The 27597-nt window shown below is 35.4% G+C and overlaps 1 protein-coding gene across 3 annotated transcripts in view; it reads left to right on the forward strand.

Moving 5' to 3' along the window:
- The window catches only part of CASP8AP2 (caspase 8 associated protein 2), a 43754-nt gene that overhangs the window by 14083 nt on the left and 2074 nt on the right, over positions 1-27597 (forward strand). For 2 of the 3 annotated variants that reach the window (XM_072642831.1, XM_072642832.1), the window contains exons 3-9: positions 1507-1575; positions 6421-6521; positions 7357-7431; positions 8750-8865; positions 20138-22311; positions 23282-26378; positions 27199-27298. In XM_072642831.1, the coding sequence (XP_072498932.1) occupies positions 1507-1575; positions 6421-6521; positions 7357-7431; positions 8750-8865; positions 20138-22311; positions 23282-26378; positions 27199-27298 (5732 nt within the window). Of the gene's footprint in view, positions 1-1506; positions 1576-6420; positions 6522-7356; positions 7432-8749; positions 8866-20137; positions 22312-23281; positions 26379-27198; positions 27471-27597 lie in introns of those variants that run through there. The other variant, XM_072642830.1, reaches the window with a different exon arrangement.

Raw genomic sequence — 27597 nt, forward strand, 5'->3', positions numbered from 1 at the left:
CTATATGATATCTGTGACTTTACATCACCTCATCAGTGGATCCACCTAGTTAGTTAGGAGCTTTCCTTTGGTTCTTCTCATTCTTTTTTTATTGGTACTTATTTTTATATCACCTTCATTTCTCAAATCTCCATCTTCCTCTGATCCCCAATTAACCATTCTTTGTAACAATAAATAAAAAAGAAACCATCCCTTGTAGCAGCAAATAAAAAAGAGAAAAATAGTTTAGCAAAACTAGCTAATAGAACAATCAAGTCTGGCATTATGTAGAATATATTACAGCCGTAGTCCCCCCCTTTGAAAAGAAGAGAGGGAGGTCCATTTTTCATAACTCTTTTCCAGGGCTAAGCTTGGTCATGATAGTTATGGCATTTCTTTCCCTTTTTTAATGTTTTTTTTGGTTTACATTGTGGTAGTCATTGCGTATATTTTTTCCTGATTCTGCTTACTTTGTATATGTCTTCCCATTTTTCTAAATTCTTTGCACTTATTCCTTCTTCTGGTACAATACTACTCCATTACATTCATCTACAATAATTTGTTTAGTCATTACCCAGTGTTGGGCACCTACATTGTTTCCAGTTCTTCGCTCCCCACAAAAGGTGCTACTATGAATATTTTATTTTTGGTGTATATATGGAACCTTTATTTCTGTCTTTGATTTGTTTTAATCTCTTCAGATGATTTCTTTGTCAATTAATTGCTAACATCCTACTGTAATATCATTGTGTACTTTTTATGGAATTAATCATGCCAGGATTTTTACCTGTAATAATTTTTTTCCTTTCTCTTTTTACTAAGCTTCTAAAGAGATAGGACTAAGCAGGTGAAAGTTTTAAAAATGTTAATAGGGTAATGAACAAAAATCAAAAAGAATTTAGGGCAGATTACAAACATAACTTCACAATTTTTATAACATTCCAAGGATCAATACATGTTTTCCTTTTGGTCTACAATTGCATATTTTTACCTGCTTGTAAAGAACTCCAATAAATTGTCACTAATGCTATTAAAAGGTAACAATTATAAAACATGTCTTAAGATGAAAGTAATTGAAGTAATCTACAGTAATAAGGAAAATCAAATTAGATACTATATATCATTTTGATTTCTTTGATTTTTCTCAAGGTTATTTTCAATTTATAAAGTAGTCATTGTAGAATATGATGTAAATATGCATTCAAAATCAATATATAGCAAAACTATATTTATAGTTTGAATTATGATACCTTTCCAACTTGGATTGATTTGAAATATAGCAAGCTCTACCTAATATATAATATTACTAATTTTGCTTTCTTAATAAGTAAATTCTCTAGCATATAACTCAGTCAGTTGAGTTCATAGGAAGGTTTTGTCTGTCTGTATTGAGGTTGAACTTGTCTCCTCTCTTAACTAAGAGATTTTTTTTCTTCATAACCTTTTTAATAATAGATAGTTGTGCTAGCTTTGTACTGAAAGATCATGGAAAAGTCAGGTTTTGACTATATGTTACTTTTCTTGTAGCTTCTCCTCTTAAGAATAATGATGAAAGTTCATTGGACATTTATGCTGGACTAGATAATATTCTAACTGGTAAGTTTAAAGTATAAGACAAATTTTTAAGTCCATTTTATATTAATGTGTAAAACCTGAATACCAACTCCTTGCATATGTCTTGCATCATGAATTTCTCCCAAATAATTTGTCTTTTTTTTTTTAAGTGAGAAGTTAAAATTATTGTTGTTCTTCTAGTTCTTCTCACTTTACTCTGCATCAGTTCATCCTACTCAGGATTTTCTGAAATCATATAGTCACTTAACTTCTTTAAGCTTCAGTCACCTTGTCTGGAAAATTAGGAAGTTGGAGTTCAGGATTTTAATTTGAAATTTTTTAAAATAAAATTTTATTTCATTTTTTCAGTTGTCAAGCATTTTTTTTTCTTTTCTCCTCTTCTTCCCCTCTCCCCCTAAGGAAAAGGAAAAAAAACCTCTTATAACAAATAAACATAATCAGGAAAAATAAATTCCCACATTGGTCATTTCCAGAATGTACGTCTCAATCTCCATATTAGTCCATGTTTTTGTCAGGATAGCGGTAGTAGCATCCATCATCATCCTTCCTTTGAATCATGGTTGATTGTTGTATTGATCAAAACTCTGAAAGTGTTTCAAAATTGTTCATTTTTAGAATACTGATGTTATATTATAAATTGTTGTTCTGGTTCTCTGTACTTCTCTCTGCATTATTTCATAAGTCTTATCAAATTTTCTCTGAAATAATTTCTTTCATTATTTATAGAACAGTAGTATTCCATTACATTAATTTATTATACTTTATTTAGCAAGTTTCCAATTGACGGACACCCCTTTAGTTTCCAATTTTTTTCTACAATGAAAAGAATTGCTGTAAATAATTTTGTATGTATAGGAAGTTTTCTTTTGGGAATATTGGCCTATTATGACTTGACTTCAAAGTTCTCTTCTGACTCTTAATTCTTTGTTCCTATGGTAAGTCTGCAAATAATTGCTATTTTTAATTCTTTATATGGTAGGGTAAAAGCTTTGTATACAGGAACACTCCACTTAATTGGCAACACCAGTGTACAAATGTACACCAATGTACAAAGGTTTAGAAGTAAAAATGAACAAAAAAGAGCCTCTGAGTTGCCAGAATTTATCTTCCAGAGTACATGCACTGAAACTCTTACTTTCTTTTTCTTTTTTTTAAAATTTATTTATTTAACTTTTCAACATTCATTTCCACAAAATTTTGGGTTCCATATTTTCTTCCCATTTCTCCCCTCCCGCCACCCCAAAACGCCAAGCATTCTAATTGCCCCTAAAACCAATCTGCCCTCTCTTCTAACATCCCTCCCTTCCCTTATCCCCATCTTCTCTTTTGTCCTGTAGGGCCAGATAACTTTCTCTACCCCATTACCTGTATTTCTATTTCCTAGTTGCAAGAACAATATTCAGTAGTTCTTAAAACTTTGAGTTCCAACTTCTCACCATCCCTCCCTCCCCACCCATTCCCTTTCGGAAGGTAGGTAATTCTATATAGGCCATATCTGTGTAGTTTTGCAAATGACTTCCATAATAGTCGTAACTGTAATTCCCTCCATCCTATCCTGCCCCCCATTGCTTCTATTCTCTCTTTTGATCCTGTTTCTCCCCAAGAGTATTGACTTCAAATTTCTCCCTCCTCCCACTTCCCTCTCTTCCATCATCCCCCCCACCCTGCTTATCCCATTCTCCCCCACTTTCCTGTGTTGTAAGATAGATTTTCATACCAAAATGAGTGTGCATTTTATTCCTTCCTTTAGTCGAATGTGATGAGAGTAAGCTTCCTGTTTTTTCTCTCACCTCCCCTCTTTTTCCCTCCACTGAAGTCTTTTACTTGCCTCTTTTATGAGAGATAATTTGCCCCATTCCATTTCTCCCTTTCTCCTCTCAACATATTTCTCTCTCACTGCTTAATTTCATTTTTTTAAGATATGATCCCATCCTATTCAATTCACCCTGTGCTCTCTCGCTTGCTCTCTCTCTCTCTCCGTGTGTGTGTGTGTGTGTGTGTGTGTGTGTGTGTGTAATTCCACCAACTACCCAGATACTGAAAAGTTTCAAGAGTTACAAATATTATCTTTCCATGTAGGAATGTAAATAGTTCAACTTTAGTAAGTCCCTTATGACTTCTCTTTGCTGTTTACCTTTTCATGCTTCTCTTGATTCTTGTGTTTGACGGTAAAATTTTCTTTTCAGCTCTGGTCTTTTCATCAAGAATGCTTGAAAGTCCTCTATTTCATTGAAAGATCATTTTTTCCCCCTTAAGTATTATACTCAGTTTTGCTGGGTAGGTGATTCTTGGTTTTAGTCCAAGTTCCTTTGACTTCTGGAATGTCATATTCCACGCCCTTCGATCCCTTGAAGCTGCTAGATCTTGTGTTATCCTGATTGTACTTCCACAACACTCGAATTGTTTCTTTCTAGCTGCTTGCAATATTTTCTCCTTGCCCTGGGAACTCTGGAATTTGGCCACAATGTTCTTAGGAGTTTCTCTTTCGGGAGATGATTGGTGGATTCCTTCAATATTTATTTTGCCCCCTGGTTCTAGAATATCAGGGCAGTTTTCCTTGAGAATTTCATGAAAGATGATGTCTAGGTTATTTTTTTGATCATGGCTTTCAGGTAGTCCCATAATTTTTAAATTGTCTTTCCTGGATCTATTTTCCAGGTCAGTTGTTTTTCCAGTGAGATATTTCATATTATCTTCCATTTTTTCATTCTTTTGATTTTGTTTTGTGATTTCTTGGTTTTTCATAAATTCATTAGCCTCCATCTGTTCCATTCTAATTTTTAAAGAATTATTTTCTTCAGTGAGCTTTTGAATCTCCTTTTCCATTTGGCTAATTCTGCTTTTTAAAGCATTTTTCTCATTGGCTTTTTGAACCTCTTTTGTCAATTGAGTTAGCCTATTTTTAAAGGTATTATTTTCTTAAGCAGTTTTTTGGGTCTCCTTTAGCAAGGTGTTGACCCGCTTTTCATGCTTTTCTTGCATCTCTCTCATTTCTCTTCCCAGTTTTTCCTCCACCTCTCTAATTTGATTTTCAAAATCCTTTTTGAGCTCTTCCATGGCCTGAGACCATTGAATATTTATTTTGGATGTTTGGGATACAGAAGCCTTGACTTTTACATCTTTCCCTGATGGTAAGCATTGTTCTTCCTCATCTGAAAGGATGGGAGGAGATATCTGTTCACCAAGAAAGTAACCTTCTATGGTCTTATTTTTTTTCCCTTTTTGGGGCATTTTCCCAACCAGTTACTTGGCTTTTGGGTCCTTTGTCAAGAGTAGGGTATATTCTGGGGACCTGTAAGATCTCAGTTCCTCCAAGGTGGCACAATCAAGCGTGTACTGGTCTGAGCACAGGGAAGGATTTTTGTGCCCAAAATCTTAGCAGAGTTTCCTCTCCACCCAAGCTAGCACTGGCGGGGTGGGATTCAGTCAAGCTGTGGGGGCAGGGCCACCATTCAATGCCAGACAAAGATCAGCTCCCTCAGTGTCCCCAGGGGTTTTTACGCTCCAGCAATGGTCTCGGGCTGCTGTAAGGGCTTCCCTGAGATCTCCTACTGCCTGCCGCCTGCTGCCTGCCCGGTGTGACCTCTGCGGGCTGCTGCCAGAGGCTGGGCCCATGGGAAGGCCCTTCGCCCTTCCTGGCCAGCTGAAAAGACCCTGTCACTGACTTTTGGCGCCTGTGGGTTGAGGGATCTGGGAACCCACTGCTGTGACTGGAGATTCTGCTCCTGAGGGCCCTGCGCTCTACCCCACGTCCGGTGCAACCGACCTTTCCCATGGGCCTTTCAAGTCACCCTGGACTGGAAATCTCCTCCACTCTGTTGTTCTCTACTTCTGCTGCTCCAAAATTTGTTGAGAGTCCCTCTCTACAGGTTTTTTATGGGCTGTGTGGGGAGAGCCTGCACTTTTTTGTCTTTCTACTCCACCATCTTGGCTCTGCCCCCTGAAACTCATACTTTCTCTCAGAACCTCGCCTGTGGCCTGTTTATTTTTAATTTATACACAAGTTTTGACAAGCTTGCTTTTCTGGTGTCCCACATAATGGCAGTAATTTAGTAGGTTGGGACACACGGTGGATCTGACTAGATGTAAGAAAACACTGACCAAAGCAAGAAGTGAGAGTAAATAGTGAGAGAAGATATTGAAAAGCTGTAAAAAGTAGACAAGAATGCAGAAAGCAAAGTAAGCTAAAGTTGGGTACAGGAACAAACAGCCCAGTGAATGTTGTGGTATGTGTGTGTGTATTGTGTACACATACACATATGTTGTTTAGTTTCAGTAATGTCCAATTCTTTGTGACACCATTTGAAATTTTCTTGGCAAAGAAAACTGGAATGGTTTGCCATTTCTTTCTCCAGCTTATTTTGAGGAAACTGATGCAAACAGTGTTAAGTGTCACACAGCTAACTACAGTGGCCAGATTTTAATTTATGAATCTCAGTCTTCCTGAATTCAGGCGCAGTACTCTTCCTCTGTGTCACCTAGCTATGTATATCTGTGAATATACACATGCATATCTATACATAATCACACACTCACACTCACTAAAACAGGTTCCCAGGCCCATGGTTAAGAATCCCTGGTCTGCTTTTCCTTTTGGACATATCACACTTTCCCTTCTATAAAGGATTTTTATATATTTCTTCTCGCTTCCAACCTCATTTGATTGATCTTTTATTGCTAATATTTATGACTATAAATATATTTTCCCCTGTTTTGCAAACTTGACAAATTCATTTTATTGTTCTGGAGGTTGGAATGAAGAATCTTTTAAGTTTCTTTCCCTCTTCTAAAATTCTATGATTCTACAGTACTTGTTTCTAAGCACAATCAGATAGGTTAGTCAAACATTATTAATTTTTGTTTCAGATAATTCTTCCAAACTCTGCCCACCATCGAGGAATTGCTTAGATTTGTATGAGGAGATTTTGACTGAAGAAGGAACTGCAAAGGAAGCAACATATAATGACGTATGCACTAACTATTAGAGATAAAGCTATGATTTTTGTGGCCCTGGAAATACAGGATTATAATATTTTAAACTGAACAAATATATGTGACTACATACTGTTTTAGATTGGATGTAATACAGATGAATTGATACCTGATTTTCTATTCTTTCTAGTTACGAAAAAGTGTGATTTTATGTATTTTTGGTCAGAACTTGTAATGTCGTCAGTCCATGGATTTTCCTGGTGAGGAAACGCCATCTTCCAATGCTGATCAACCACAATTCTATAACTTAGAGACTTATAATTACCTGGAGCACCGAGAGGTTAAGTGACTTAACCAGGATCATACAGTGTTCAAAAGTGAGACTTGAATCCAGCTTGTTCTGGTTCCAAGCCTGGCTGCCTGTTCACTATACCATGTTACCTCTCCGTGATGATGCTATTTTTTTTTTTACGAGCTAAATTTAAATAATTATGACTTGTTTGTCTTTAGTAGAATAGACTGACTACAAATATTCTAGAGTATGACCACTGATATTTTTATATTTTTTCTTCATGATTTGTCAAGTGAGATAATGAAACATTCTGAAATATGTATTGTACTATGGGACATGATTGCTAAGGGTAAATTGACAGTTTCTTTTGTATGCCTTGAATTTAGATATCTAGGGTAAGCATGATGCAGTAAACAGGATACTGTATGTGCTGGGTCTTCTAATTCTAAATTAATGATCTTTTGAAATGTTTCTTAATAAAATTATCCTTCATTATGCCATTCTTCATATGTATTAATTTGTGAGAACACTTAAAGAAAGTGTTTTAAGCTAGTCATAATTTATTTTGTGTTTTACAGTTGCAGCTTGAGTTTGGAAAATGTCAGAGGCAAATTAAAGAGCTACTGAATAAGTATAAAGAAGTACAGACACAGGTGAACCATATTTAGCATGTTTATATTTTATTTTTGTGTATTTTATGAAAAATTTAAGTGCTAAATTTGTCGGCAGAAGCAATTTAAACTGATATTTTTGATAGTTATCAAAGGAGTTGTAAAAAGCATTTATCTGACCATATCATTCACTTGCTCAAGAAGTTTTGCAGTGGTTTCCTCTTGCCTCTAGAATAAAATACAGACCGTTTTGTTTGATTTTTAAAGCTCTTCACAGTCTGGCTCAGCCTCCATTTCTGGACTTAATATATGTTACTTCTTTTCGTGCGCTGTATCTTAGTCGCATTGGTCTACCTGCTGTTCCCTGTACACGACCTTCCATCTTTTGTCTCTCTACCATGCCTAGAATTCACTTCTCCTCACCATTACTTTCTAGAATCTTGAGCTTCCTTCCAAACTAAGCTCAAGCAAGGCCTACAGGAAGGCTATGTTGAACCTTCTTAACACCTTCCAGCTGCCAGAGTTTTCTTCCTAGAATTTCTTTATATATGTTTTGTATTTAATTATATATATGTGTATGTGTCTGTATATAGACACATGCTTATTTATCTATACACATACATACACACACATCCTCCTTAAATGTATCTCCCCTCCCAATGTAATTTGAGCTTTTTGAGAGCAGGGACTGTAAAATAGTCTTGTTTTTGTATCTCTAGTGCTTGGTGCGTAGTAGACATGGAATAAATCTTGTTGAATAAGTAATGTTTTATGCTTCGCAGTTTGACTCCTTTGTTTGATACAGTTTTTAGCAGGTGTACCAAAACTTTACTTTGCTTAAATTCCCTGCCAAGCAAAACTTAAGGATGTAAAACTAATTATCCCTATGATACTGTCCAAATTTTTATGCTACTCATTCTCAACTGAAGCTACCTTTTAAAATTATTTAAATTGTTAAGTATTTTGCCTGTCATTGATTTCTGATGATTGGAAGCTGATATTTAATATAAGGATCCTGTTTTCCTTTCTAGAAGTTAACGTTTCCCTCAGTGTTGAAATAAGAAAATTTAAATATAGAATGAAAGAATTTGACATGAATTTTTATATTATTATAAAATTATATATCTGTTACATGTCAGGCAACATGCTAGATGCTATGGAATATAAGAACAAAGAATGAAATGATTCCTATTCTAAATAGTACCTTGCAGTAATCTTAACTGATATAATTATTTAAAATAATCTAAAAGGTCTTTTTGTCTTATGCAGTATTTAATTCATTCTTCTAAATAAATGACTAACTTTTAATAAATATTACTTTAAAGTCTTAAACATGTATGTTAATTAATATTTTATGTAGAATTTCAGTCTGCAAAATGAGAACCAATCTCTTAAGAAGAATATTTCAGCACTTATCAAAACTGCTAGGGTGGAAATAAACCGCAAGGATGAAGAAATTAATAGTCTCCACCAAAGGTAAAATTTAAGTTAGGAGTCCAATTTTGTAAATTATCTGACTTTGGGTGGGTTACCTTTATCTGGTGAATATATTGAAGTGAAAATGAGTGAAATACATTAGTTTTGTGAAATATTCATATTTTAGTTTTTTCATTTTTGCTGTAATAACTTTTTTGCTCATAGTAAGTTTTCCTAATACATGCTTTTTTTTTTAACCAATGTAATTAGAGGTTGATAAAATATCATTTGTTTTACTGTACAAGATGTTTCTGTCTTGGACTCCCTGTCATTGTTCTATGGTATACGTAGTTGCATTACGTAGCAAATTTGTGTAGCATTATATATCAAATTTCCATTCTAGAGCCTTTTACATTAAAGATTTCAGAGTGATATGTAGTCTCAAGTGTTTTTTTAACATTGAAATTTACAGAATTTTGGCTCTTGGATTTGGAACTTTACCATCTTAAGCTGATTTTTTTCTCCACATGCTATTGGTTCAAAAAGAAGAAATTGCCTGTGCTAGTTATGGGAGATTTGTGCCATTTAAAAAGCATGTTTTAGGTGATGTTTGATGTAAGACATTATGTTCATCAGTGGAAGAAATAATATGCTAGTAATTTAAATGTTTAAATTTTGAAGTAATGGTATTATTTGATTTAAAGTTAAACTTCATTATCATAAGAAAAGCATATTGTTGATGCTTTATCAGGTAACCCATGTAGGCAATATGTAGAACATTCATAACATTGTTTCTCCCCTTTAGTAGCTTATAGTTTTAATGAAGTGACATAACTTACATCACATATTACTGCAAAACTTACTCTTAGTTCTTCATTTAGGGTTTTTTGTAAAATTGGAAAATTTTAATTTAAGGTTTGAGACATGAGTCAGATAACACAAAGTTTTGCAAGTTGTTAGACTTGAGAAGAGATGGTTCTCCTATAACCTTTCTTGATTTGACTTACATGGAGCATCATTTGAGTTAAGAACAGAGCTTGGCAAATAAGCAGCCCCAGGTATATTAGGAACTTTAGGCTAATGATAATGATGGTAGCCAAAGCCTCTTTTTACTATAAAAGTATTGTTTAGAAAACACTTTTAATCCATTCTCGTTTGGTTTTTCACACTCTAGGTGAAGTAGGTGATACATGTTTTTGTAATCTCCATTTTACACATTAGAAAACTGAATCACAAAGAAGTAAAACAGTGACATGCCCAGGGATAGAAAGCCAGTCAGTTATAGAGGTAAAATTTGAATTTGAGTCTTTTTAACTCAAATCAAGAACATTTCTGTTTTGGTGCAGCAGCCCCTCTGTAAAAGCAGGTGCAGAGTCTGTACTGAAAGAATACCACTTATGAAGGTTTAGATAAGTACTTCCTAATCTTTGAGTAGGAAGAGAAACTTGAAAAAAACTTAATTCTGAACCTAAAAACTGAAAAGGAGGAACATTTTCACACACAGTAGAACTCAAAAAAAGAGGATTGTATACAAAACTATGAATCTTCATTTCATAAAATTTCCTTAAAAGAGCATACAGCAAATTCCACATTAATCCTGCTTGTTTATGCTTCCTTCTGAGTTTCATTCTCTTCTCTTCCGTGCATTTCAAAACATTGCAATGGCCTTCTTTTGGGGATGGGGCATCACTATAGGTAGCACCCTTTTCACCTCTAAAAAAAAATCACATATAACAAATAAGCATAGTCAAAATAAATGCATGTCTTTCTGCATCGTAAATCATCATAAGTACTCTGGAGACATGGTTGGCCATTGCATTTATCAGAGTTCTTATTTTTTTTTCTTTATTTTGTTGTTGTTGTATAATTGTTCTGCTTTTGCCTGCTTCATTTTGTGTCGGTTCACACTACCTAGGATTCTCTGAAATCATCTCTTTCATAATTTCTTAAGGTGAAATATTTTATTACATTCATGTAATACAATTTATTCAAATATTCTCTAATTGATACACACCTCCTTAGATTCTAGTTATTTGCTTTTCTTTCACTCTGTTTTAATTCCTTCCCTCTCCCTTCTTATCTTCTTCCTTTTCAGGACCAGGATATTTGTTTTGTGTGTGACAGTTTCTTCCCTGGTATTTTCCTCCTTCAGGACCCTACTTCTCCCTCTTCTTTCTTGTTTCCGTATTGTGTTTGAGATATTTCTATACCAAACTGTGTGAGAGTGTGTGGGTTCAACTTTCCTTTGTGTCAGATAAGAAAAAGGTTCATCTGAAACCCACTTTCCCTACCTTTTCTTCCATATTTATATACTGTTCTCATGTGTCTCAGCTATTGGAAATAGAAAATCTACCCCCTCTTTCTTTATACTAGTATATACTATTTATAATCCCTTCACAAAGTCTTCAAAATAAAATCGGTGCACTTCCAGGACATCTATTTTTTTAATTTAGATCATATAGTACCCGTAACATAATAAAGTTCTGAAGGTGTATGTGCCTCTTTTCCTTCATCGTAGGGTTTACAGTATATCATCATAAAGACCTTTTTGATTGTTCAAATAAATTTACCTTTCTAGGTTTCTCAGGAGTTTCATATTTACAATTCAAAATTCCTGTGCAGCTCTGGGTAGAGAGCTGGAATTAGAAATGGAATAAATAGCTTTGAAAAGAAAATTATACACTTTATACTCAAGAAATGAAATCCCCCCAAAACTAGATTCTAGACCAAACAGAAATCAGTGATTTCATGATACAGTTAGAAATATTGAAACAAAATCAAAAGATTGATAATGAAGAAAATATAAAATAGCTGATTGCCAAAACAACTAAACTGACTTTTTACCACAAATGCTTGAAAACCCTTTATTCCATTAAAGACCCATTTCCCCCCATAGGATTATCCTCTCCTTTGTAGAGTAAGTTATTTTTGATATTAAACCTATTGCTTTTGCCTCTTGCAATACTGTATTTCAGGACTTCCACATATTTCTAGGAGAGGCTATCAGATCTTGTGTGATCCTGACTGGTTGCTTGGTACTTGAACTGCTTTTTTCTGGCTACTTGCAGTACTTATTGTTTGATGTGGAAGCCTTAGATTTTGGCTATGACATTCCTGGGACTTTTCCTTTTGGGGGAGGTCTGGGCTGGTTCTGCTTTTGTGGGGTATTGAGTGTTGTGTTACTTGATGTACGCATTGACAGTGAGGTTGATGCATGCATTGCCAGGGCTTAGCTCATTGTTTGGGAGGTTCCGAAAAAAGTTTGGAAGAGAAGAGGTATTAGACTGACTACCAGATTGAAGGTTTGCAGAGCCATTGTGCTGACCTCGTTGTTGTATGCCTGTGAAAGAAACATGGACAGTCTACCAGCACCATGCCAAGAAACTGAATTCCTTCCATTTGAACTGTCTTAGGAAGATTTTGAGGATCATGTGGCAGGATAAGGCACCAGACACTGAAGTCCTTGCTCGAGCTGAACTGCCAAGCTTTCAAGCTATGCTTCAGAGAGCACAACTCTGATGGGCTGGCCACATTGTTCAAATGCAAAATATACACTTGCCAAAAAGACTTTTATGGAGAACTCACATGGGGCAGGTGATCACATGGTGGTCAGAAGAAGTGACACAAGGATACTCTCAAGGTCTCTCTCCAGAACTTTGGATTTGACTGTGCAACAAGGGAGAAACTGGCACAGGACTGCTCAGCATGGTGTACCCACATCGGAAGTGGTGCTGTGCTCTTTGAGCAAAGCAGAATTGAGACAACACAAAGTAAACGTAGGATACTCAAATTTGGAGTACCCACCCCCCAATATTCATACGGATTATCTGTGGCCAACCTGTGGTAGAGCATTCCAAGCTCATATTGGTGGGATCAGTCACAGTCAGACACACTGAAACTTCATGGTGATGTCATTTTGGTCCTCTTCAAAAACGGACAACAACCAACTTGAGGATATTGGGGACAGCTCATAACAAGAACTTGCAAGCTTCCAGTGTTTCCAAAGTGGTCTGGTCCAGGGAGAATACTGATTGCTGCTTCCCTGGTGTGAGCTCTGCAAGTTGCTCACTTGGGTTTGGGACTGTGCAAGATTATATTGCTGCTGGACTCCACACCTGTCAGCCACCTGGGAAACTCTCTTGGTTCAAAGTGGCAGAATTGTAGGTTTCCCCTACAGGATTCTTTGCAGGCTGGGCTAGAAGCCCTTTTGATCTTAGGTATATTGGTTTTGTTAGTGCAAAGAACATTTTCTGTAATCAAAATTTTCCATTTTATGTTCTGATTTGTTTATGATGTGACCTATTATATAATTAGATTATATGTTGGTATATGATGTTTAGTGTTGGTCTGAAACTGATCTCTATCAGACTGCTTTCCAGTTTTCCCAGAATTTTCATCAAATAATGAGTCCTTGCTACAGAAGCTGGGATTTTTGGGTTTACTGAAAGCTAGGCAGTTATATTTATTTGCTTCTTGTTCTGTGCAACTCATCTGTTAAGTTGATTGGCTTTTCCATTTTTTCACAAGCACTAAAAATTGTTTGGATGATTACTTCTTAAGATTCTTGACCTTTGATTTCTTCAGATGAATTCTATTTTTTTTCTAGCTGTAAAATTTGCTAGTTTGATTTTTGATCTTTGCTAATTTGATTGGTATGGCACTAAATAACTATATTAATTTTGTTAGTATTGTTATTTTTATTATTTGCTTATATATATATACATATATATATATATTTTATATTCAGACTTATTCCTCTTGCCTCCTGTTCCTGTGGCATTTGCAGGTATTATAGGTATCACCCCTCCCCTAATGCCATTCAAACATAAATTCAGGTATTCCATCTTTGTGTTATTTGCCATATATAATAGTTTTGTACATGCCTTTTGCAAGATCCAGTGAGTAAATTCATCTGTTGCTCTGGTAATAGTCTTAACCATACCTGCTTATTAGTGCTTTGCTCCTAGTTACCTCAAAATGTTCCCTGAATTCCTGTGGCCTACTCAGCGATGCCGTTCCCCCATCTGTTGATGTTAACACTTCAAGGACCTGTTTTTTGTCTTTAACTGCTTCTAAAATAAAATGCTTATAACAAATGAGGACAGATATTCCTAAAGATATCACTGAAACTAGCAAGTCATTTGTAAATACTATGAAAGCCCTTCCTTAGGAAAGACCCTGCTATTGTCAAAAGCTGCATCATGTCTTTTGTGGCTCTTTGCTCTGCTTGTTACTTACTTTAATAGAAAGGCACTATGGCCCAGATAGTCTAAAGCAGTGAATAACTTGTTTGTACTTTCTATTTGGTTTGGGAATCCTTTTCCTAACACCATTACTAGATGGTAGTTGCACTTTCATGCCTAGACAGTAGTAGCAGTTTCCTTACTGGTCTATGTGTTTCCATTTAGCTTGTAGAATACTGCCAGATTAATGGATTGAATTTCTTTTCTTTAATATATTTATTTTCAGTTTTCAACATTCACTTCCACAAGATTTTGAATTCCATTATTTCCTCCCCATCCCCCACTCCAGCACAGTGTGTACCCCAACCACCCCTTTCCCTTCAAACCTCCCCACCCCCGTTTTCCTGTAGGGCAAGATAGATTTCTATACTCCATTGCTTAGACAACTTTTTTCCCAATTGCATGCAAAAACAGTTTTAACATTCATTTTTAAAGCTTTGAGTTTCACGTTCTCTCCCTTCTTCCATCCCTACCCACCCTCATTGAGAAAGCAGGCAATTTGATATAGGTCATACATATGTAGCCATGCAAAACACTTCCATAACAGTCATGTTGCAAAAGACTAACCATATTTCCCTCTATCCTGTCCTGCCCTCCATTTATTCCATTCTCTCCCCTGACCTGTCCCTCCACAATAGTGTTTGCTTCTGATTACCCCTTCTCCCAATTTGTCATCCCTTCTATTATCCTCCCTTTCCTATCCCCTTCCCCCCTGCCTTCCTTCAGGGTAAGATAGATTTCCATACCCAGTTGAATGTGTGTTATTCCCTTCTTAAGCCAAATGTGATGACAGTTAGGCTCACTTATTCCCTCTTACTTCCCCCTTCTTCCCCTTCATTATAAAAACTTTTTCTTGTGTCTTTTATGTGAGATGAATTACTACATTTTAAGAAGTAAAGGGAGAAGCCCTTTCTCTTTCTCCCAGTACATTCCTCTCAAAACCTAATTTTACTTTGTAGGTATCCTTCCTTCATATTCAGCTCACTCTCTGCCCTCTGTCTGTATATACATACAGACACATATACATATAAATAATATACACATACGTGTATACACACATACACATATATGTATATTCCTTCTAACTACCCTAATACTGAGAAAGGTCTCATGAGTTACAAATATCATCTTACCATGTAGGAATGTAAACAGTTCAACTTTAGTGAGTTCTTTATGGCTTCTCTTTCTTGTTCACCTTTTCTTGTTTCTCTTGATTCTTTTGAAAGTCAGATTTTCTATTCAGCTCTGGTCTTTTTTAACAAGAATACTTGGAAATCCTCTATTCCATTGAAATTCCATTTTTTCCACTGAAATATACTCAGTTTTGCTGGGTAGGTGATTCTTGGTTTTAATCTTATCCCCTTTGACCTCTGGAACATTGTATTCCAAGCCCTTTGATTGCTTAGTGTAGAAGCTACTAAATCCTGTATTATTCTGATTGTGTTTCCAAAGCTGTCTTTGGCATTTGTGAGTTGAGAAATCTGGAAACCACCACAGTTTTGCCAGTGATTCAGTGTTCGGAGGCCTGCTCCACTCCTATCTGTACTGGTGTGGCCCATGCTGGGCTGCTCCGCTCTGAGTCCAGTACAGTAGACCTTTCCTGTTGGCCTTCTTATCTTGGGTTGAAGATCTGTTTCACTCTGTCATTTTGTGACTTCTGCTGCTCTAGAATTTACTTAGTCATTTTTTACAGGTATTTTGAGGGATTTGAGGGGAGAGCTCAGGCAGGTCCCTACTTCTACTTCTCCATTTTGGCTCTGCCTGAATTTCTTTTTTTAAAAAGTGTTATTTTAAACTTAATCATTAACTAAAACAAATAATTAAATCATCTTTCCAAATAAGGATTACAAAACGACAGTGTATTATACCATAACATTTGAATATAGTAGAATTAAGTTATAAAGTCACCCAAAAACTTTCTGTTCTCATGGGAACATCTCTTTCACTTATGTCATCTTTCTCTAGGTTTTTCTTTGACTTTCTTTTCTTTTTTGTTATAGGCATTATAGATACTACAGTTTTATTGATTTCACTTTGTTACTTTATTTTCATCTTTATCTTCTTATGGTGAAAGATTTCATTACATTACTATGTCAAGGACATTTTTTATTATTAGATTATTTCTAATTGTTTGCTAGTACAAATGAAGTCATTGTGGATATTTGTATAGATAGTTCCTCTTTTTCCATTTTGTGACATCTTGAGGGTAAAATTTGAGCAGTGGAATATTTGAATCCCTTCGGGGAAACTTAATCCTTTTCCTCAAAAAAAAAAAAGCACTCTCTTGTTGCTGGTTTTTTGTTTTTGTTTCTTTTTAATCATGGTCATTTCTGTAATTTTCACACTATCTTGAATTGTCTTTCCTTAGAGCAAGAAAAACAGGTAAAAACAAAATACCACTAAGGTGTTTGACACTGTGTGCAATATCCTGCCCTCGTTATCCTCTGCCTTCCCCCCAAGAAGAGAGGCATATTTCATTATCTGTTGTCCAAGACCATTATTAGTTTTTAATACTCAAGTGTTAGAGGCTTTGTAGGTTGGGGTTTTAAATGGAATTAAGTGAAATGTATAAGTATTTCTTTGAGGAAACATTTTAGCATTATATTTTTGTTTAAAAGTAAATATGAAAATTTTCTGATTTGTTTTTCTTTTTTTACAGAGAACTTACAATTTTTCTAGACCTTATTGTAATGTGCTCAGTGCTATAGACTATAAATACAAAACAACTTGGTTATAGTGTCCTTATTTTGTGTAATTGGCTTCATCTTTTTTCTTCTGTTATCTTTGAGAAAACAGCCTTTGAATTAGCCTTTCCATTGTCCTTCTCTGCTTCTCTTTAGCACTTCTTAGGCTTATTGCTCATTCTTTTTAGTTTCAAGATAATGGGTATTCTTAGCTTGAACCTTTGATCCCATTTCCTCTTTCCTCCTCTAAGATATTGGTCTAGCAGTCTTCCCCTCTATATCCAGAATTTTCAGTCTTTCTCCTATTACTTCTCTTCTACCTGCAATGTCCATAATGTTAAGAAAGCATCCTTTGACTTTTCTAAGCTACATCATGTCTAAAATCCTAGAAAAAGTTATGTATACCGTATTCAGCTTTCTCAGCTGTTTTCTCAACTTCTTCTAATCTGAATTTTATTGATACTTTTCTCTTTATATTGCTTTTTCTTCAAGGATTAACATTAACTTCCTAATTTGCAGACCCATTTATTGGCCTTTTTCAAAATTCATTTTTCTTGATTTCTCTGCAGCTTTCAGTAATCTTTATTTCCACCTGTTTAATTTTCTTTCCTTGTTTTCCTTGCTAACTTATTCTCTTAGTTGCTCTGTCTCTAGGCTTTCTCTACTTCACTGATTTCTCTTCTGTACTTTTTCTCTTGTCTCTTTCTTCTACTCCTTTCATCTCTAGATGAATTTCTCCTCCTGACCTTCTTGAGTTCCAGATTTCTGAATGTCTACTGGAAATCTCTATTACATTCTGGCAGCAACTCACACTCAAGATGTTCAAAAATTCTTTCAGTGGTATTTATTTCTGCTTAAGATCATAGGATCACAGGATCAGAGTGTTATAGCTAGAAGGGACCTCAGAGGTTATTTAGTCTAACCCCCTTCTTTTATAGGTGAGTGAACTGAGGCTCATGGAGGTTGTGACTTGCCAAAGGTCCCTTGGGTAGCAGTCATTTGAAGGGAGATTTTGCTCTCAGGTCCTCTGATTCCAGAGTCAATGTCTTTTCCATTGTACCATTCTGCATCCTTACCTCCTTGCAATCCTCCACTCAATTATCCATAATGTGTATTTTGATAATTACTGTGCTGCCATATGATTGCCTCAGGTTATAATGAGTTCTCCATTGCTAGAGGTGATCAGATCTAAGATGCCTAGGATGTTGTAGATGGGATTTATGATTTGAGTGGGAATTGAACTAGATGTCTCTTCCAATTTTTTAAACCTATGGTCACTGAATCTTCTCTCACTTCTCACATCTAAGGCATTTGCAAAGTCATATTGATTCTGCTTCCACAATACTTCTCACAATCAATCCTTTTCTTTCCACTACTATCATCCTATTGTGGATCTTATTATCATTTGGCTGGACTATTACAGTAGCCTTCTATCAGGTCTACTTTCTTCCACTCTCTTCCCTCTTCGGTTCATTTTTCATATTAGAGCCAGATTTGTTTTCAAGTTTCATTTAAATTCAGCAAATATTTATCAAGTACCTGGTATGTGCAGAGCACTGTGTTGGGTGTTGACAGAGGCACAAATTTTAGATCCCTGTTTGTATGGAATGTACAGTCTTGTAAGAAAATGACCTGCATACAAATAACTATAATACATACATGCTTTGGAGTGATATGGTTGAAAGTACATTATGAAGTCTGAGTGAGAAAAGATTCTTTTTGACAAGGGGAATCAAAGAAAGCTTTATAAAGCGTTTGAGTTGAGGACTGGTAAGAATTCAGGCAAAAAAGGGTATCTGATAACTTTGATCCCATTCAAAATACTTCACCATTTGAATAAACTCCATATTAAACTGTTTCAAGGCTATCAGTTATCTGGTACCTTCTTAGTTTTTAGGTTATGCTACCATCTATAAGTGTTGAATTCAAGCTAAATTTAAATAATCATTCCTCCTACATATTCAATGTTTTTCTGACTTACAACATAACTTTCCAAATGTAGTCCTTACTTCTGGAATCCCGTTATAATTCTATTTACATTTCAGAGTTCAGCTCAAATTTTCCTTTTTCCAAGAACCCTTCTCTGATTCCCCCCAATCAGTAATAATCTTTTCTGGTTTTTTTTTCCCTTACTTTCACCCCTTTTAAATGTTGTAAGAGGCAGGGTCACATAATGAATCCTGGCCTCAGATCCAGGAAGACCTTGACTCAAGTCCCTCCTCTGATATGCACTGGCTGTATGAGGTTAGTCAAGTTGCTTAATCTGTCAGTCCTCTGAGCAAGTTTCAGAGGTGATAAGCTGCATTGATAGGGAGTTTCTTCATCTTAGTTCTCCATATCAATGAAACCACAGTTTCAATCCCCAGTTTAAATGTCCTGTTAATACTTTTTCTATATTATTATTATTTCCCAATAATGTACTTCCTACTTTCCACCCACCCCCCAAACCTCCACCCCCAACTCCAATATAATTTCCTCTTGTAACAAATGACATATTGGCCATGTCTGAAAATATGTGCTTTATTCTGCACCTATACTACCTCTCTCCAGACAACTGGAAGATGTGTTTCATTGTCAAGTACTCTACAGTTAATTAGTCACTGCAGAAATCAGAGTCATGAAGTCTTTCAGTGTTTTTTTCATTTACATTATTGTGCTTGTCATATAAGTAACTCCTTTTGGAGTACTTAGCTCTGTATCTGTTATTATTACAATGTAATGATCTTTTCTTCCTCTGACCTCATGTAGTATTCACATGTTATTATTGTATTCTGTTTGGTTGCATAATTTACATTTATGGCATGTATTCATCTTCCTAGATTGTGAGCTCCATCAGGGTAGGGACCATATCTTAATTATATCTCAGTTCCTAGTATTGTTTTTGAATGTAGTAGGTACTTAATGCATGATTTTTGAAAGAATGTCACTAATAACCATCAAAGTTCCACTAAATCTGTTCTTTTACTAGGAGATAGGTGTAGGTGTGAATAGGTGCAAGAAATGCACATAATTCATGCTGTAGAAGAAGTAAAACTAAGGTTTTTATGTGAAAGAGAGGAGGGTGGAAGAGTTTATAAACATAGTATTTCTAGAGAGGAGGAAGAGAACTTATGTGGTGACTGTTGGGGAAAGACTGAGACTAAGAATCTTTGCAGCAAGTTGGAAGGAAGGAAAGTTAAGAGGAAAGAGCTGTATTATTTCATTACTGGTACATATAGTTAAATATTGTAATTTATTGTTCTCTTAATAAAAGAAAAATAGACTTTGCCAATTCAGTGACCAGAAAGTTAGTCCTCTAAGAGCCCAAAATCTTTGTTCAGTTATAGCTAGTAATTTGTATGAAATAAAATGTTGCTGTATGTACAAGTAAATTTTCTCTTCTAATCATGTCCATTTTCTTAACAGACTTTCAGAATTTCCACATTTTCGAAATAATCGCTTGAGAATCAACCCTCCAGAATCAGCAAATTCGAGGTCGTCGGACACAGCTAAAGCAAAAGACCTCAAGTTTAGATCTCCACGGGTAGATGATGGTCCCAAGGCTGATCATGGAGTGAAAAATGACTCTTCCAAAGATGTACATCATAGCACTTTATCTCCAAACCAGGAGAAAGAAGTTAAACCACACTGTGAAAAAAGAAACACTTCACATCTGCCTACATCTGCTGAAAAGCGTTACAATGGTGGCATTTGGTCAAATCAGCATAATCAGATTTTGGAGGATAGTTCAGATGATGATGGTAGAAGAGGAAGAAAAGAAGTAAAAAATTGTGAACAGTATAACAGTAGAGCTGATAGAATAAGAAAAGGCTTATTTCATAGTAGCAGTGGAAATGGAGAAAAGAGAAACATAGATCTTGATCGAAGGCCACAAGGTCCTCGTGATAAATGTGGTAAAATTGAGCCAAAGCCAGAAAATAAGAATTCAAAATTGAAAAGCAGCTCAGATTCAGATTATAGAAGTGACTGGATTAACTCTTCCTGGGAAAAAGAGTCACCTAAGGGAAGGTCACACACTCGAGTAGATTCTCAGAGTGATGAAAGACTAGAAAGGCAAAGTGAAAGGTCACAAAACTTAAGTAGAAAAGAACCTAGGTCATATGATAAAGATGATAGAAAAGTTGATCCAAAATCCAAATTGATAGTAAAGGATCATGAACAGTGGAGAAGATTTGAAAGAGTACCCCCACCCCATTCATGGAATGAAACGGCAAGAAGTTTTCATAAGTCAGTTAAACCCCATCTAGAAGATAGAAGAGGAAGGGAAACAGAATTTAAAAGAGACAGAAATATAAATGATTATGGATTTCAAGACAAAAGATCTCCACCTTCTGTTTCAAGCAGTAGGACACACAAATACTTTGACTCCAAGGAAGATGATACTAAATACCACACATACTCAAAACCAGAAAGGCACAGAACTGAAGATAAAAGGAAAAGAGAGAAAGAAAGCCATGAAAACAGACATACCCGGTGTGAAAGAAAAACGCCTGTGGAACATTTACAAAAAACTGATAAAGAAATGAAGAAGACTATTGTTGATTCAAAGAGAAGGAATGAACAAAATGACAAAAATGAAGTTTCAAAGGTTGAGGAAATTTCTGAAGGAAAAGATAGGAAAGAACTTACAAAAGTTGAAAATGGCCAAAATGAAACAAAAAGTAACCTAAAGTTAAGTTTTATGGAAAAATTAAATTTAACTCTTTCTCCTGCTAAAAAGCAATTTCTGTGCCAGGAAGATAAGATAAATGTAAATGATACCCCTAAATCCAGTGACACACATGCTTCTGAAACTTCATTGCAGGCAAAACCGGTGAAATCATCAGTGGCTGTGAATACTGATCATAAAGAGGAAACCAAGTCATGGTTACTAGAACAAAATGATGTTATGCTGGCAGGCTCCAAATCCAAAGCCAACGTTTCTGAAAACAAAATAAAGAATTCAAATGATCCTTTAGTAAAATCTTTTGGGGACGATGTGTCTTGTGACTTACCTGTTTCTAGTAAAGAATCGCTACTTCAACCACAAATGGAAATGCTAGGAACAATGAATGGTAATGTAGCGCCACTTTTAATGGATGTATTACATGTAGCTGTTCCTTGTAACTTTGGCTTGGAATTGGAGAATATAAGCAATGATGGATTAGATTCCTCCGTTGTTCCTGAAAATATTAATAATATTAAGTCAAACCCTTCAGTGCAGGTGGCTGATGCTGGTGAGAACAGTCTCAAGCTTCCTACTGAAAAACATCCCACTGTTTCAACACTCTCATCAAAGAATGGTGACTCTAAGTGTGAACCACCTCTTGTTGAGAAGAATGCTTGTAGTGTGGAACTGTGTTTACCTAAGCAAAACTTAGAACCATATCTTCAGATGAATATGGACAGTAGAATAGAAGTTGGAGAAACAAACTCGGAGTACCATGATGATGAAAATTCTGTTATGAGCATTGATCTCAATCATATGAGACCTATTCCAAATGTCATTAGTCCACTGAATAGTCCAATTCGTCCTGCAGCTAAAATTGTAAGGATGGAAAGTCCAGGCAGAGTTCCAGTGTTAAAAAACGTCCATAAGGGTAATTGTTTATTTTTTCTTACTCTACTTTAAAAATATAAAATGCTTAAACATTAAGAATTAGAACTTTACAGTGTGGCCTAGTGGCAAGAGAGCTGACCTCAGAGTCACAAAGACCTGAGTTTAAAGTGCTGACTCTGAAACATACTAGCTGTGTGACCCTGAGCAAATCACTTGACTCCTCTGGTCCTAAGTTTCCTCAGCCATAAAGTGAAGGGATTGGATTAAAAAGCTTCAAAGGACTCCTCCAGCTCTAAATCTATAATCCTTTTATCCTACCACATAGCTTGTTTGAAAGATCATAAGATTTGAATTCATTTCTTCCTGTTACCAGTACTTCCTCCATTTACTTTCTCTGAGTCTAAACAAAATAGATACTCCTCTGTTTTTCTCTTTACCACCTCCATGCCCTCATCTCTTTATCATCACTCTTTCTTTCACTGTCTTTTGGTTGTTTTGCTGTCTGTATGATACTTAAGTGTGTTAATTCACAAAGTTTTTGTTGGTACCAGAGCCAGGAGTGGGAACTTCTTATCTCTTTTTCTTTAAGGTGCTATTTAAGAAAAACAGGCAGCACATAAAATAAGATCACACAAGGATGTGGCAGTAGTGGAGTTAAATAGATAACGAGCATAAATGGATGTCACCAAGGGATTAAAGGCAAAATATGCCAAAGATAGATCAAGTTGTGGATGATGGACCTACAAGTAATACAGAGTAATTACATATCTAGACTATAGAATCACTTAATTAAATATTTGTTAATGCATTTATGTGCAAAGCACTTTGTACTAACACCTATGCCTAGTGAATAGCATATTTTTATGCTCCTGAAGATCAATGATATGTACCAAATAGGTAAATTATGATTAAAAAGAAAGTTGAGAAGTGACTAAATATTTCTTAATTTAAAAAAACCCCCACATTTAGGCTATTGATAATAAATGTTTCTTAAACTTTTCTTTTTATAGATTTGGTTTCAGCAAATATGGTTAGCCCTCCATCTAAGAATTTATCAAATGAACTCAACAAAGAAAATCAAAAGCCAGTTTGCAAACCTGATAAATGTTCAGAAACAAACCACCATACAGATTTGTCTTCAGATGAACTTGAGGAAGGAGAAATTGTAAGTGACAGTGAAAGATCTAAACCACAAAGAAATTTTGAAAACAATAAAAACCCCAAACCAAGAACTTCTACTGAAGCACAGAACACAAGTAATAGTCCTCACATGAGAAAAACTAGCAGTACACGTTTGGATGAAGGCACTGGAAATAAAGTTTCTGTCAAAGTCTATCAAATCAAGAACAAGAAGGATGAACCATCAAATGATTCTACTAAATTTTCAAAGATAGAAAATAAAGGAAAAACAGTGAGTACTTCTTGCTTAGAAAAGATAGTTCACATTATTGTTGAGCCCTCTTCTGTTCAGGAGGTTATGCAAATGCTAAAAGTTATAAGAAAACATGTTAGGAAAAATTATATGAAGTTCAAGATAAAATTTTCACTACAACAATTTCAACGGATTATTGAATCTGCAATTTTGAATTTTACATCTCTGATCAAATACTTGAATTTGTCTAAGATATCTAAGTCAGTGGATACTTTACAGCAAAGTCTCTGTGAAGTTATAGAATCTAAACTTAGGCAGGTTAAAAAGAATGGCATAGTTAATCGTTTATTTGAACAGCAGTTACCAGATATGAAAAAGAAGTTGTGGAAATTTGTAGAAGAACAACTGGATTATTTGTTTTCAAAACTGAAGAAGATTTTGATAAAGTTTTGTGATTCCGTAAGTTTGGGAAGTGACAGTGATGAAGGAAGACTTGACATGGCAAATAAAGATAAGTCAAAATGCTCAATTAGTCAGAGAGAGAATGTAGATCATTCTAATAAAGGCTCTTCAAAAGTCAAATCCCAAAAGACAGAGCAGTCAGTCCACCACAGATCAACTCTGGAATGTCAGAAACCTGAAAAAATACATTACCAAGATCAAAAAATCCCCAAACCCAGTGCAGTGAAACAAAGCACTGAAAAATGTTTAAATACCTCTGTAGACAATACAAAGGACTCCCCATCCAAGGTGTCCTCTGTTGAACAAAATGACTTTCATAGTACTCTAATTTCCGCAAAAACTACTGAAAACACAATAGAAGGTGCAGAGACAGTCAAAAACTTGAATAAGAAAGTAGAACATAGTTTTGAAATTCTTACAGAGCAACAGGCATCTAGTCTGACTTTTAATCTAGTGAGTGATGCCCAGATGGGTGAAATATTTAAAAGTTTGTTGCAAGGTTCTGATCTTTTGGATCAGAGTGTTAACTGTATTGAGAAGTGTCAGTGGGAATTGAAGACACCAGAAAAACATCCTTCAGAGAGTCAGAAGAGTGAACTTATCCCAGGTTGTCAGATAGAAGATGTTTCAGGAGTGTCTTCTCCAAGTCTTAAAACAATTGTTGATCTTAATTGGTCTTCTTCATCATTTGAAAAGACTCCATCTCTTTCATCCAGACTTCAGTTACCAGTTCATCCTGATGTGCTAGATGAAAGTTGCATGTTTGAAGTTTCTACTTGTGTAGCTTTGAGTAAAGAAAATGCATGCAATTCAGAAAAGAGTAAGTCCTGCCTTTCTTCAATCCTTCTTGAGGATTTAGCAGTCTCTCTAACTGTACCATCACCTCTGAAGTCAGATGGTCATCTTAGTTTTCTAAAGCCTGAAACTTCATCGAGTTCAACTCCTGAAGAAGTTATTAGTGCTCATTTCAGTGAAGATGCACTGCTTGAAGAAGAAGATGCCACTGAACAAGATATTCATTTAGCCTTGGAGTCTGATAATTCTAGCAGTAGATCAAGCTGTTCATCATCATGGACAAGTAGGCCTGTTGCTCCTGGCTTTCAGTATCATCCTAATCTACCAATGCAAGCTGTTATAATGGAGAAATCCAATGATCATTTCATTGTTAAAATTCGACATGCCGTACCACCTTCCTCATCAGGTCTTGACCAAAATAAAACAAGTGTACAGTCTGCAGTCTCTTTACATGAAATGAAGAAAGAAACCAATGGGACTGTAGAAAAAAGTATATCTTGTCAGAACTCTGCAATTCAGTCTGTGGAAGAATCAGACAATTCTAAGAGAAATGTAAATACTGATAATTTGACTAGTGAAGATCAGAGTTCTATTGTACAAACACAAGTTCCTGATATATATGAGTTATTTAAAGACCCATCATCTGATCACAAAGTGGCTCGCAAAAGCAAAATTATAGGCGAATGTTTTGAATTGAATCAAATGTGGGAATCGAAGGTTCCTGAAAGCATCAAAGAGTTGCCTACAGTTGTGGAAGTTCCTCAACATGTAGAGTGTAGTCTTGAGAGCTCATACATAGACTTAACAAAGCCTTCTTCCATTGAGATTGAAAATCTAGAGAAACTTGCGGCAGACTCCATTTTAAATATTGATCAGCTGGAATGTCCAGCAAACAGATTGAATCAAGGTGGAATCACACATGAGCCTTTACAGCATGTTGCTAAAGATATATTCATTGATTTGACAGAAGAGACTTCAAATGATAGTAAAGTAAATGAAAGTGAATCTGTTTTACCTGTGACAAGTTTAGATGAAGATAATAGTAAAAAAAAAAAGGAACATCTGCCAAATGGATCTTTGGAATGTATTGTTGAGAGCACATGTATTGATTTGACAGTGGATCCTCCCAGTGAGAGTATATTAAGTAAAGATAATATTAGATTAGAATCTACATTAAATCATGATCATTTAGAATGTAATGGAGTTTCAACAAACATGCAGAAAAAGCGAAAAAACCATTCTGATCTGAATTATTCCATTAAAAAAAAACAGAGAATTGAAACTGAATTATCCAGGGGAGAAAAGAAAAGTACTGAAAGTTCTAAAGACAGTGATGCAGCTCACCAAAAGACATCTAATAAGAAAAAAGTAATTTCAGAGAATAAAGATGCTTCATTATCAACCTTTCCCTCTTCTACAAGTCTTTCAGCAAAGAATGTTATTAAAAAAAAGGGAGAAGTTGTGATTTCATGGACAAGGTAAGATGCTCTGTGTGATATTTTAATATACATATACTTTCAAAGTATATTTTCAGAGATTGGGAATTCTTAACTATACAATTAATGTATTTGAGGGAGGGAGAACCATGCCATCATATTTTCCTCTTCACACAGTCAAAGAATAGACTTCCAAAGGAGTCACTATTATTATACCTAAAGTAGGCAGAGTAGTAGGTTTATACCAGTGACTAATCCATTCCTCTAGTGTGGAATGGGTTATTTTGGGGTCATTTATTTTAAGGGGTAAAACTGGTAGAATTTATCATTGACAATTACTCTTCTAATGTAAATACCTGTATTTCAGCTGTAGCTAATAGTGGACCTTCAGTTAGTATATATTTGTAAGCTCTCATGTATTTGTTTTGAATTGTGGAATTCGAAAAGATAGTTGATCTTTTTTGCAACATATTAACTAGCATTTATCTAGTACTTAAAGGTTTATAGATATGCTTTGCATATATCATCTCATTGATTCTCTCAACAATCCTCTGTGGTAGATGCTATAATTATCTTCATTTTGCAGATGAGGAAAGTGAAGATGACAGATTAAGTTACTTTCCCAGGGTCATATGGCTAGTTAAATCACTACTGTTAGAGCATGAGTTCCTGTATACAGTAGTAAGTCTTGTGAAATTTTCTATTATTTGGGGAAATTAGAGCATCTACAGAATGCTAACTTACATGTCAACAATCTAGAACTATGATAAAACGTACACATACAATTTTAATTAATTATATTGGTAGTATTCCTCTGATTTGATGTATATAAGCAAAATAATATTTGGTTTTTTCTCTTCAGGGGTGATGACAGGGAAATTCTGTTGGAGTGTCAGAAAAGAGGACCATCAGCAAAAACTTTTACTTTCCTAGCTACCAAGTTGAATAAAAGCCCAAATCAGGTACCTCAAATCAGAATTTGTTCTTATTGTATCATTAATTTTGTGACCATAAATGCAGAAACTTACATTTATTGATTACAAGACTTAGATGTACCCATCAGTTGACCTTACTATTAATAATTCTTCTACCACCTTATGTTGATAATAGCACTTTATGGTTTCACAAAACACTACCACGTGTATTATCTCATCTGATAATCTACCAGATACAAATACTCTGGAAATCAGTGGAGCAAGTAGTTGCAAATGAGGAAATTCATGCCCATGTAGTAAATGTGGACAAGATTATGGCATCTTTC

Source organism: Notamacropus eugenii, chromosome 2 (genome assembly GCF_028372415.1).
Source record: "Notamacropus eugenii isolate mMacEug1 chromosome 2, mMacEug1.pri_v2, whole genome shotgun sequence".
Taxonomy (NCBI): domain Eukaryota; kingdom Metazoa; phylum Chordata; class Mammalia; order Diprotodontia; family Macropodidae; genus Notamacropus; species Notamacropus eugenii.